Source organism: Megachile rotundata, chromosome 15, assembly GCF_050947335.1.
Source record: "Megachile rotundata isolate GNS110a chromosome 15, iyMegRotu1, whole genome shotgun sequence".
NCBI lineage: Eukaryota > Metazoa > Arthropoda > Insecta > Hymenoptera > Megachilidae > Megachile > Megachile rotundata.
The window spans coordinates 10,432,604-10,446,689 of NC_134997.1; the positions used below are offsets into that span (position 1 = coordinate 10,432,604).

Consider the following 14,086-nt stretch of genomic DNA (forward strand, 5'->3'; position numbering starts at 1 on the left):
TATGGACTCTGTATTATGTTCTTTCAGAGTTTGTTTTTGATATTAAATTCATACGTTTAATGTCAGAAGGTGTGACAACATTGTAGATGGGTTTCTTGAGTGTCAGCATTCTCCTGTTAACTTCATTATTGCACATTTTGGGAATGTGGACTTGTCTAGCTTGAGTAACAAGATTTGGTGGGAACTTGAAGAGAACCTCTTCGTGGCAAGGCAAGTCTTCCCAATATAATTAGAATCTTTTGATATCACCGTTGACACTCGAGGAACGTGTGAACATGAGAGCTGAGGGTTAAGATGAAAAGTTGTCATAAATTTTTAAAAATATACGGAATGAAAAGTGTGATGAAACATCTCTACGATCATCAAATATTTTGTCGAGGTCATCGTCACGGTTTCATGGTCCATTGTTAAAAGTACACATGGACATTGCATTTAATACTAAATTAACCCTTCGTTAGAATATTTTAATTAAATTGATAATTTTAAACTAGAAAATTTAATTTAAAACTGGAGAATCTGATTTTAGCCTGAGTTTACCTAATTGTAAACTAACACAAAATTGGGGTAACCTAATCTAACATTGACCTGAGGTGGTTCAGTGAATATTTGTAGCACCTTTTTGCTTAGAGTTTTGAATGGAATTTTCAGGGAATTTTGTAGAAGATTCTTGAGATGGTTGTTTTGTTTTACGCTTACCCACATATATCGGTTTCGCAGGTCTCAGATCGATACTTTATTAATAGTCTTTATTGTACTACCTAGTAACCAAGTTATAGATAGGTAATTCATTCTTAATCGAAACATTTTTATATAATATGTCTACTATCAATAATTAATTTATCTACAGTTCTCAAATTTGTTTATTAAATAAATTCTAGTACTATCTCCTGTTAAATTCAACTACATTTCACACAAGAAATAAGACTTAATCTTATCTCCCATCTGAATCATTGACAAGTTTAATCTTCGTCGGATTATTTACAAAAGTTGAACACCGAGTTGATTGAATGCACGTTTTATTTGCAAACCCTATGACTAAAATTCTGAGGTTTTAATAAGTTTGCTTAATGTACTTTCATCCAATAATGAGTCATACTTATCGTCACATCTTTCGAAACGGCAGCCGGAAGATTGCTTTCATCTTTTTCGCACTAGTGGTTAGCATGCTCTGTTTTTTGCCCGCGTTTTAATTATAGATCTTTTCCTGCTTAACCCATTAACTGCAAACTTTTTCTTTCGACAATTTTTATGTAATTTTCTAGATTCTGGTCGTCTAATGATGTCGTTAAAATTGGGAAAATTACGTGATCGTTTGAAAGTCTAACAAAGAAGTTTTATATTGAATGAAGCTATAGTAAAAATTGAATATAATGTAAAAAGTCTTTCATCACATAAAAGTCTCACAAAATGGCACTTGTAATACATCAATTTAAAGCTTGAAGCTTAAGGAAAATGTACATGTTAAGTTTGCACTGATTGGTTTAACACAAGATGGCTGATCTTTAATTGTACCAGACAATGAACAGGGGTGCATTTGGTACAATATTCAAATATATGATTTTGGAACGTTTGGAGTCTGATAAAATTTCATGACATAAAAGTTTCACAAAATGGCACTTATGATACATCAATTTAAAGCTTGAAGCTCCACAAAAAAGACTATATAAAAGCTTCATGCATGTTTTAACTGTAGAATGACTAATCATCAACTGTGTCGAACAACTAACAATTTTTGACTGTATAGAGTGTGTCACAATTTGATGACATAGAAGTCTCACAAAATGGCACTTATGATACATCAATTTAAAGCTTGAAGCTCAATAAAAATAGCTACATAAACGTTTCATTAATATTTTCCTCTAGAAAGAATTTGTAACAATAAACTATAAAAAATAACAATAACTAAAAAAGGTCTCGTACAATCTCAAGCTGTACAAATTCATTATCTTAACAAAGAATCCGCCATTTTGTAATAAGAATATCGACTCAGTAACACAGTTATTTCCAGAAAGCTTCGACCTTTAAATTGATGTACTATAAGTGGCACTTTACACTACTTTTATGTGATCAATTTGAATCAATCATGTCTGGAAAACAAAATGGCTACCAACCCGCATTATGGTTTCCTCGTCTCACGAATTATGCGTGAAGATAGAAATTTCTTGTTAAGAGACTTTCGAGTTTAAAGTAGTTTAACAGGCTGTTGCGACGTATTGTGTGGAGGCTGTTGATCGTTTCTCACGATGACACTATTTCGTCGCAATACGCGTGGCACGTTTGCTTTTGTCGCTTTATTTCTTACAATTGAACCGAAATGGGACAGAGGAGTACACTCGAGGGATTTCATTTTGTTGAGCCACTGACGCGTTTCAAATCATCGACGATTTTGGTTCGTTACAATAGCCACATTCGGCCATTTTGAATACTTTTATTACTTTCGTTAGCTGTTACTTTTATTACTTTCGTTAGCTGTTTCTGATATTTATGAATGGTTATTCAATTCAAGGTATTTATTTTCCATGAGATAGAAATAGAAAATGAGTTTCACAACTGAAAATTGAAATTCAAAGATTGTTCCAATCTTCAAATCTTTCTATTTATTCAAAGACTACCCTTTATAACACAAAATGTCTCATTTAAAATTTACACAACTTTCAATAATTTTCCAGAATTATTTGAACCTCATAAAGTTAAAATTGTCATCTAAATTGTTTCTGTACATTTTGTTAAATTTTATTAATTTTGGAAGAGTATGCACTGAAAGTTCAAGTTCAAGTTCATTGATCGGTGCTCCAAGTAATCGTAGTTGTTATAGAAAAGCTTATCAAAGATTTATTAAAAGCGAGTTTTATCTCTTGATAACTTTGATAACGAGGGATTTTTCCGAACCTGAAGAGCGTTCGACGACGAACGTGTAGTGTTCAGTTCGCGTTCGTGCTGCACGTGACTAAAATACACTTCCTTGCTTGGTCGTGTCAAAAATAAAAATACGGCTCGCAGAGAATCGATTCCGATGTTCCGGAATCGGTGAACTCGCAAAGTTGAGGAGCTACGTTTAAAATTTGAGCTTTTGGATAACTTTGTTACTGAAAGGTAGGACATTTCGCATTCTAAGTTCACACTTTAAGGTTCAAATAACAATTTAATATTAACTACACAAGTGGTGTGCAAAATTGATCACATGTGTATGGAAACTAAAATAGAAAATTACTAAAATAGAAAAAATAAGTTTGCATAAAGATGTAAAAATCGCAGGGTTTGAATATTTATATTTGTCAAACAAACATTTCTATCTTTATCTTCTTTTCGAATGAGGAGATTAGACCTTGTCAGGTAGAACTCATTATAGCAATACACAAATGAGTCAGAATCCGATTACCGTATCCCAAGTTTTACTCATCAAGACAATCCTGAAAACAGATGTTTGTTTCGCGATAAACGGTTTACCTGATCGTTCATTCGTCCCAGATTCTTTTCTATGTAAATTTATTTACATAGAGCTGCTTATCTTTCCAATGGTAGAATAAGATCGTAGGATAAGAGGCTGAGAAAGAAAGTTTCAGGGTGAAAGTTAAATAAATTCTTAGGCTACTTTTGTTTTTATTATTTATTTTTTATGCACGAGGATATCTAGATGAAACACGTGGAAAATGTGTAACGACGCTCATTCAGACTCTGTTCCAATTTTTGTTGATGAGTTTGAAAGTTTTTAAATCTCTTGTCTTAAAAAATTTAAGTCCCCAAGTTTTCAGATTTTAACTTCAAACATTTGTGAATTTAGAGGTACAAATTATTTTTACTTATCTAGTTTTTACTTTATCTCAAAATTTTATTAGTGTACTAAAAAAATTGCAAGAATTTTTTACAAAATTAAATAGCAGTTTTAGTTTTGTAAATATATTAATATTTTTTATGTATGTTTCTTGTATGTTTCTTTATTTATTAATTTTGTATATTTCTTTCTTTATTAATTATTATTATTATTATTATTATTATTATATGTGAAAATTTAATATCTGCATCTCTTGATTTTGAGAATGATCCTTAATCCATCATGGATTTACCTCAATGTGCTGAATAAGAATAATTTAATTCACGTTCAATTCAAGTGGAAAATTTGAAGAGGAAATGAATAGATGTAGTACCTTACAAAGTAGCTTTTATCCATATTATACTATCTATATATCATGTGAAATGCACAGTCATATAGCTCCATTATTCTGTGTTGTTCATATTGTTCTTTTAATAAAAAGGAACGTAACATGATTGATAGAAAGAGTTACAGATAATACATTTATACTTGTATGGATTTTTAAATTATAAAATTATCAAAGTTTAAATCACCAAATTTTAAAATTAACAATGTCAAGATTAATATATATAATTGTAAAAATATTATATAATTAATATATATAATTGAAAAGTATTCATTTAAACATTCGCAATTAACAACAAGTATCGTGAGAATGTTCAAATTAATAAAATGCAGATGTAAAATTGAGGCTAACGTCTAAGCATACTGAATGAATCACGAGCCAATTAAGGATGACTCATCACGATGCAAGAACGTTAATTCGTTACTTAATGTGCAACAATAAATTGAATAATCTCCTGAGACGATAACCCGGTTATCTTTACTGACAAATGTTAAATGAAATTCTTCCTAGAAAATAATTTCACAAATCTTCGACACTGATACAGTTATCGTATCACAAGAATTGCATGAGTATCCTCTTACAAAATTCAGCCCCTTTATAAAGATTAATAATTGTATCCGTATACAATTTACATGTTCTAATTAAAAAATTAGCAAACTGAATAAACTTAAGCATGTAACCAGAACTTATTATCAAGTACACTCGGTAATTACATGCTCAGTTATTTTAAATGCATTATACGATGCGAATTACCAAGAATTAGTTGAAAATTAAAGGTAACAGTTTATTTTCCTAAGGAAAAAAGTGGCTTTACGGTTCTTTATTTAACTACAAGTGAACACACTCGAGCATTTTAATGACTTCTCGCGATATCATTATTTTAATGTTCCTTCTAAGATTTTACAGGCATTTTAATTAGTGCTTAAGATAGCTGAACGTATTAATTGTTCGTGTTCCTATTTTATATTGTAGAGAAGTTAAGAAATAAACATTTTCTAACAGAATTAAGATTATTTCCATACATACTATATGTTCAAAAATAGCTTAAAATCTAAATATCAAAAATAACAGAAAACTTCAGCAGAATATTATTGATGACTCTTTAAAAAAGTGCATCTTGTTATACTACACACGTATATGTAACATAATATAAAATATATAAAAGTTCTTAACTTGTACAAATTATAATATAATATAATATAATACTTAAATACTTAAATGTATATATTATATATACGTTTAAGTATTTAAATGCAAATACTTTTAAATTCAAAAGCCACTTCTACACCTTAAGATACCTCCATTTTGTAAAAGATAGCCCCTAGCAACTTAGTGACCTAAGACCTCCCCAGAGACGACCCCGTTTCAGCTCTCAAAAAACAGATTATATTTAGAAAATTTTATACTGTTAATTTTTGTAATGTTTTCCGTATTACGAGTGAATTCATTATTCTTGAACTTCTCGAATGGCAGAGAAATCCCGGAGTGAAAGTGGCAACTCTAAGCAGCAACAATGGCGATCGCGCGATTCCTTAATTATGCATGCGCCTTTCGACAAGCTGCTCCCATTATTATTTTGCCTTTCGCGATGTTTCTGTGATGTCGAAGCCGTTCGAACCTCGGCGGATTCGCTACGTTGACCTTTTGTTGGCCCAGAACGCGATGGGTTAATTGCTCGTTGCACGCATCAGCGTTTTGTCTAATAATGCAGCACGGTTAACCCTTTCGCTGTTACCAACTGTTTTTAATAAATGCGATGCGATAATCGGGAAGTTAATCCATTAAGCTTCACGCACTGAATTTTATGCGGTTTTTACATGTAATGTTCTTCGCCTGTAACAATTAGTAACTTAACTACTGGTAACTTGCATAAGTAACTACTTTCATAACTACTAGTAACTTGTATAATAAATAATAACTATTGGTAACTTACGTAACAAATAACTACTGGTAAATTACGTAATAAATAACTATTGATAACTTACGTAATAAATAATAACTATTGACAACTTATATTTTTTGGCAACTTCATTTATTTCTTTAAAGGGTAAGCCTCTTTATACAGTGTTCTAGTTTTACAATCACTTAGGACACAAATTACAATTTAAATTGTCCATGCATAATATTGACAGCACCGTTCGATGAATACAAATCGAATGCATACGTTTAACAATCGGGAAACACAAATGAAATACTGCAATTGCAGATCAAGTCTTTATGCTTCGACCGCATGGCGATCCTATTTTCGAGGTTATGTTCCATCGATCACGTGGGTCGATAATCAATATTCCTGCGCACACATCCTGCGCAATACACGAACGTTAGAAAAAGGCGGTAAAACGAAATACAACGTAATACACGTCCTGCTTCATAGAGATCTGCAAACGAGTTAATTTATCTGTCTCAAGTACAATTCACATGATTTCATCGTTTTTCTTGGATACTGTAAAGTGTTAACCCAAACAATTGAGCTAAGGAGAATATGTTCGCAGTTCCGTGGTTTCTAAAATCCGTGTTGAAACACAAAGCAACATTGAAGAGAATCTAAAAGAAAGCGTAACAACTGAAACGATTTTTTGAAGTAGATAAATTTAATGCTGCTTTCTCTGGCGGGATGTTTGTTTGAAAGACGGGAATGTACACATGAACGGAGCCTAAATTGAGTGGGATAAAAATGAATGAACCGTGGAATTCGCGAAAGCAATCTCTGTGTGATGGTGTTTCGTTGTGAAGTAGCAATATCGTGCGGCTGGTTTCAATTCCTCGATCGGTATTGATCTTTTATGGAGCCGAATGAATTCTTCGGTCGTTGCAAAGTGTGATTACTTTCCCTCTTCTTTTTCGAGAAGAGAACTGATTGTTACGAAAAATGTGGGAATTCGGCTCACAACATTTGAAAATCAAGATCGGATTATGATGTTTAGGAACCCGTAATATTCTAGAGATTTCGGTGAGTTTTAAAGCTTATAAAATATTAAATTTATTATGTAACATGAGGTTTTATTTTTCGAGATGAGTTTTTGGAGATTTGGGAATTTGACACTTTGGAATTTGGAGGTTATGAACTGCGGAATGTTGGATTTTGACGCTTTGACAGAGCAAGATTTTAAACAAATGTTTACTTTATTTAATAATTAACACTGAAGTATCACTTATACATACGAGTGCATATCAAGTTCCACGAAAGAAGTCCGAATAATTCGACGATGAATCATGGCGTATCAATGATCGATACGGGAAAGAAAAATAATAACTCGAAGAACTGACTCTCGAGATACGAGATTATTTTTAGCGCGAACAGTCGCAAGTGACACCGTCATTACACATTACTTCTGTCTGCGTGAGGATGTTACATGATAAAGACCTGCCACCTACGTCTTGTTATATAACAAACTATAGCTCGAACATCACTCTAATTGTCGCTATAAAATGATAGTATCAAATGTTCGCAAATGTTGCTTCTATTAATAGAATTTCAAATACTTAATTAAGCTTTCAATTGAGCACTAATTAAGGATTATTTTTCAATTCATACTTCAATTTCCTTTGAATAACAATTAGATTTCAATTCTCAATTTTAGAGTCTAATGTTTAATTCAATGATTCTGTAATTGAAGTACAATTTTTAATTGAGTAACTCTGTAATTAAAGTCAAACTGTAAATTGTTTAAACTAAATTTTTTAAATTAATTTTTAATTATTATACTAATTACTAATTATTATACAATTGAACTTATTGAATTCTACTTCTATTCTTGAAACATTTTATTGTTTAAAGAATAGAAATTTTATTTCACAAAAATTTTATTATTTTACTCTGTCGCTTTTCACTTTACTAAACTAGTACTCTACTACATTATTTCTGTATTTTAGGAGTGCAAAATGAAGAGCAGTGAAAAAGAAATGTAGATAAAAGATAAAGCTTAAAATGTAGCAGGTCTATAACATCCATAAATGTCTGTATAAAACGGCCGTGTTTTGTATCTCTTTGAAACGAAACTTTATTGCAGGAGGACGCGGAAGAGTGCCAGAAAAGAGCAGAAAGATTCTCGGACGAGTGTCGCGTGTCTCGCGGATCGGTGATAGGCGTCAGCGTGGAAGGTGCCGGCTCGTGGAGGGCCCAGAGGCGCCCTCACGACATCGAGCTACCTACGCCCCTGAGCAGCGTCGCGGCGCACGAGCTGGAGTCGTCGGTGGACGGCGCAGCGTTCAACCCCGTCGTCGCAACGGCGACGACGTCCGCGAGATGCCCGCTGCTGAAAACACCGTCGTCCTCTTCAAATTCTTTGCCTGTCAATGCGAACTTCAGGCCAACCTTGTACCTCGGCACCGTGATCGCTGAGACCAGCAAAGAGGATGCTATGGAGCCGGAAGTCAAGGAGGAGGACGAACGAAGGTCGTCCACGCCGAGTCCCGAGGTAAATTACTCTTTTTTTAACCTTATCACCCCTTGTGCACCCCTACCCTTCTTCTCTAATCGTTTCTGTATGGTGTTAGGTGTGCGTGATTAGCGCCTGTAAGATGAGGATGTATGTGACGCGGAATGAGAACTTGAGTGCATGCGAGGGATCGGACGATTACGTTCTTCTGTGAAGTTGCCTTGAAGAAAACTTAATTTCGGGATCTGCTTGACAACTTTCAATATTTATGAAGATTGTGCGGCTCGTATTGACCGACAGACTGTCCTATAATCGTTATTGGTTTTCCGAGATCGGTTAAACGTTTTATGAGATTGAAAAATAGCTTGCTATAGAAATTGCTTTGCTGGAATTTCAATTTGATGCTGATATCAATTTTCGTCTTAATATTGGTTCATGGTTATTGGCTGTCACTGATTATGTAATTTATTGCCTTCTCAAGTTCCATTAAATTAGCTAAAATAGAAGATCAAAAATACGGATAAAATGACCTTGAATTTCTATGTCAAGAGCATCTGTGTATCACCCAGCACATTCAGCAAAAAATAATTATCTTTCAACAAATTAGCATCACTATACAGTTAAGTGCATGTGAGCACTGCGCATACAGAAAATTCTGCAAATTTTTAAATAATTAAAACCAATTAATTTGGTATGATTTTGAATGTGTCATGGTATGTATCTATGTATCATGGTATGTTAACAAATGCCTATTTACAAGAGTACGTTCAAACGTCTTTAAGATTTCTTGTACAGCTTTTCTTGCAATGACTTTTCGCCCCGAACAGCCGCACTCTTACGTAATGAATTATAATGCAGATATCCGAATGATTATTCGTGTTCAAATTTTTTATTTATTGTCTGAATGTATTGTCGTGCATAAGAATGAGATTTGGAGATGCAAAAATGGTTGGAAACCACTGGGGTTGCCTCGTGCTTGTGGAGAGTACGAGTCCTTCCTATATACACCTCCACCAGCGTAGACTCGTATTGATTTTACGGGGAGAACTCATTCTGTCTTTGTCCCGCTCGACTGTACACGTTATACGCACACGTACATTGCATTTCCTCTCTCCCTTCTTATCTCGCCGCCCTTTAACTCGCCACCCTAAACATTTTCGCGAGAATTTATTGTATTCGTGTCCGTTTTCCCTTCCTTGTGGTTACGCGCGAAGACGAGAAATAAGACACGGGAGCGCTGTAATTATTTTCGGGTAAAACTCGAAAACTTGCGTTTGTTGATGTAACTAGAGTTTGCGTATTTATCAAATTTTCAAAGTTACAAATTTTTTTTTTAACAAATAGTTATCTTGTCAGTATTGCTACACTTCTCAATTGTAATACAGACGAAAGAAGGATTTAATTTTCTTTCGATACAAAATAAGCAAGGCGATTAATTCGTTCGCGTAATTAATGTTCAACAGATTTATTCACGAAGAAATAAACGCTATAATGAGGGTGGAAGTAGCGAGGAAGACAACAAACCAGACACATCCCTGCAGGGTCACAGATTACCGTCCTCTTATCGGGGAACTTGGCCCATCAGAAGAGACGTATGGGCCAATCAACAAATGGGCTTTTCCCCTCAACAAAGCACGTCAACTACTGTACATAATGTGAGTTGCGTTTCTCTATGAGTTGCGTGCACCGTGTGGTTAAATTTCAAGGGAACGATGCGCACTTCTTACTCTGGAAAAAAAACATAGAACGAACATTAAAGAAAAGCTAGATTATTTTGAATTGTTATCGTGATTTGTCAAGTTAAAAAGTTAGGTCTCTTTGTTAATAATTTGGTAAGTATTGTGGGTCAAAATTCTCCAAATTTCACCATTCTTTATTATATAAAATATTAATTAAAGAACACTGTATATGAAAATAATAGTTCGCCATGACCCTCACAGGACGTAGCCAGTGTCATGAGCTTCTCCTCGAACTCTGGCACGGCTCTGGGTTGCTCTACAGAGATGCAGGGCGACCGAAGATTAGGAGCGAAGGTAGACGTAGTGTACAACCTGTTAGGAATGCTAGGAAGCACGGAAGGCAGGGAAGACATGAGCGCCACTCTACTATCAATGAGCAACTCGATAGACAACTGCCTCATAATGAGACAATCAGGGTGTCTACCTCTGTTGGTCCAACTGATCCACGCACCGGGCCAGGATCCCGAGACGAGAGAGAAGGCGTCGCGAGCTCTGCACAATATCGTCCACGCCAAGAGCGACGAGAGGGCTGGACGTCGGGAAGCGAGGGTTCTGCGGTTTCTCGAACAGTTGAGGGACTATTGTCAGGCGTTGAGAACGTCGTTGGAAACAGGACAGGTTCCTGACGATTTGGAAAGGCATCCCGGACCGACGATAGCCGCGTTGATGAAGCTGTCCTTCGACGAAGCACATCGTCACGCCATGTGTCAGCTCGGTGGACTGCACGCGGTTGCAGAGCTCATTGAGATGGACCACATGGCCCACGGCAGCGAATGCGACGACCAGAACTGCATCACTCTACGCAGGTACGCCGGGATGGCGTTGACGAATCTCACGTTCGGCGACGGCAACAATAAAGCGTTGCTCTGCTCCTTCCGGGAGTTCATGAAGGCGTTGGTCTCGCAGCTGAGGAGTCCCAGCGACGACCTCAGACAGGTCACAGCGAGCGTTCTGAGGAACTTGTCGTGGAGAGCAGATAGCAGTAGCAAGCAGACGTTGAGGGAGGTTGGAGCAGTGACTGGACTCATGAAGGCAGCAATGGAGGGCAGGAAGGAATCTACGCTGAAGTCGATACTCTCTGCGCTCTGGAATCTGTCGGCACATTGCAGCACAAACAAGGTAGACATCTGTGCCGTGGACGGCGCGCTGGCATTCCTTGTCGACATGCTGAGCTACAAGGCGCCGTCCAAAACTCTGGCCATCGTCGAAAATGCTGGAGGAATACTGAGGAACGTTTCTAGCCACATCGCAGTCAGGGAGGACTACCGATCCATCGTGAGAGAGAGAGGATGTCTGCAAGTTCTGCTGCAACAGTTACGTTCACCTAGTTTGACCGTCGTCAGCAACGCTTGCGGAGCACTGTGGAACCTCTCCGCCCGATGTCCGCAAGATCAGCGATTACTATGGGACCTGGGTGCAGTCCCCATGCTGCGTAGTCTGATCCACTCTAAGCACAAAATGATCTCCATGGGCTCAAGCGCAGCCTTGAAGAATCTACTAAGCGCAAGACCAGGCTGTAACAATCTGGTCCATCTGGACTCAACGGCACGAGGACTGGGCCTTCCAACCTTGCCCACTTTAGTCGCTCGCAGACAGAGAGCTCTGGAACAAGAGATAGACCAAAACTTGGCCGAAACTTGTGACAATATTGAACCTAGCACGTCCCCGACGAACAAGGACGACAAGTTCTCGCTCAAAGTAGATCACAGCTTCCTGGGGATCAACGCACGTGCTCTGCGCCCCTACCAGCTACACAACCAGCCCAGTACGTCCAGTATAAAGTGCAACGGGGTCGCTAGAAGCGAAAGCAGGGACTCTATGCGCTCCGTGACGAGCACCCATTCCGACACCATGTTCGAACGAGTGAATCGTCACGTCCTGAATGGATTATCTCCCACAGAGATTCAGATCAAACAACAGTCCTCGTCGTTGCACGCTGCGGTTGGTTTTGAAAGTGGGATGTCCAGCGAGGGACACTCCAAAGTCTCCTCCGAGAAGAAGTACACTTTACGTTACAAGAACGCTATTCCGGATCGTCTGAAATCGTCAGACGGTTTCAATGGCCTAGGTGACCTCAGATGCACAAACTCCACCATTTCGTGGTCCTCGGCACCGGACCAGGAATCCGCCTGTTCACAAAACCTGCTGCACTCGTCCGTGGAGGACAATTTACCTCAGAGCATCTCGTTGAAGGCTGGCAGCCAGTCCAGCATCCCTGATGAAACTGAACTGAACGTCTGCACGAAGTCGGAATACTCGACCGCTAAAATGACCATGGACAGCTCGTCCACGTTGTCCTTTGTTGGTAGCAGCTCTTCCGTGAAAGACGGATTCGGGAACGTGTACGAGAAGACACTTCATCAACACAACTCGTTGAATACCATACAAAAAGCAATATCTCCGACCGTCAGTCATCGGACGGAAGGGACGCTGTTCACCGATTATGCTGTTACTGATTTAGATCAGCCGACCGATTACAGCTTGCGTTATGCCGAGCGTAGCTTGGAAGATGAAGAGAAACAACATTCGCATTACTTTAGGAATACTGAGCAAGAGCTGATTCACGAAGACACGCTGAAGACCTATTACACGGAAGGAACGCCTCATGGCATGTCTCTGAACTGTTCTAGAGCAGCCTCTGCTTCGGATCTGCAGGATGATAGGCAGAAAAAGTTGCAGGAGCGGAATAAAGATAAGGAAACACTGAAGTTTCAAAACACGGTGAAGAAGGTTGGAAAAGGAAGTCAGGGAATGCATTACTTTGAAGCTGCTAAGGATAGTAATGTTGAAGTGGATGATCACTCACCTACAGTTAATGCAGTAAGGTGTGTAAAACATATTTGTCATCCAGAAATAAATTTGCAAATCTAATTTATAAAATATTTGTTAGTATTTAATGAAATAAATAATACTTCTTCTTTTATTGATAGTTTGAAAACTACGCTCTCACAAGTGCCCTCAAGCAATTTACAATATGATGATGACAAATACAAGGCATCTAATTCAACGACAACTAAATCAGGTAACACAATCAAGAGTATGATTTATTGCTGACTGTCTATTGTAATTTAAATAATATAATTTTTTTATTATAGTTACAGAAGAAAAATATGAAACTAAAAATGTTATATTTGAAAAGAATGAAAAGTGCGATCAAAATTACCCTGCAAATGGAGTTAATTCGTATGTGACCAGTACACTGAAGGCTTCTAATGATTCAGGATGTAAGGAATTTGAACTAAAAGGAGATATCCGTAACATGCCATGCACATTAAATATAAACAACTATTCCGAATGTTTAGATCAAGTCAGTGATGGGGATGAGGACGATGAAGATCTGCTTACAGCTTGTATTAATATTGGAATGCAGAATAATAGGTAAATGTTTTAACCAAGAACTCCAATATAATAAAATTTATAAACTGTTATGTTGTACTGTTTAAATTGACTAAATTGTATAATAACATATGTATTTTTTTCTTCCAGGCACAGGCATTCATTCATAGGAAACAATTTTGAAAAGGTTCCACGAAATGAAAGTACTTTAACCAGATATCAAACCAGCATAGCACTGGATCAAATGGAGTGCAACTCGTCGGTCGATTCTACCATGAACAGTCTTGATATGAAACAAGAATCTGAAGAAACAACAGACGATGTTAGTAAAAATAAAATGATGGAAAATTCGCCAAATGTAAATATTGGATCTGATTACAGTCAAAACACAAGTAAATTTATGCAGAAGGTATATTTCCATAACTTTCTCTAAGCATTTTAATAATACTTATACTCTAGAATTGAAGTGTGAATC

General features: G+C 36.9%; 1 protein-coding gene and 1 long non-coding RNA gene across 9 annotated transcripts in view; one reads left to right on the forward strand and one right to left on the reverse strand.

Annotated features, from left to right (window-relative positions):
• Positions 1-14,086, forward strand: part of LOC100877316 (uncharacterized) — a 46,423-nt gene that overhangs the window by 26,517 nt on the left and 5,820 nt on the right. For 7 of the 8 annotated variants that reach the window (XR_013040575.1, XM_076540032.1, XM_076540030.1 and 4 more), the window contains 6 exons: positions 8,168-8,575; positions 10,000-10,191; positions 10,477-13,100; positions 13,206-13,297; positions 13,371-13,653; positions 13,762-14,020. Coding sequence is in view for 7 of the 8 variants with exons in the window: in XM_076540032.1 (XP_076396147.1) it covers positions 8,168-8,575; positions 10,000-10,191; positions 10,477-13,100; positions 13,206-13,297; positions 13,371-13,653; positions 13,762-14,020 (3,858 nt within the window). In the remaining variant the exon portion in view is untranslated. The remainder of the gene's footprint in view (positions 1-8,167; positions 8,576-9,999; positions 10,192-10,476; positions 13,101-13,205; positions 13,298-13,370; positions 13,654-13,761; positions 14,021-14,086) is intronic. The other variant, XM_012282230.2, reaches the window with a different exon arrangement.
• On the reverse strand, positions 5,404-7,309 carry LOC105662109 (uncharacterized). Its single transcript, XR_001095483.2, has 2 exons — positions 6,143-7,309; positions 5,404-5,990 (listed from the first exon to the last, which is right to left on the reverse strand). It is a non-coding gene; the product is annotated as an uncharacterized LOC105662109 (long non-coding RNA).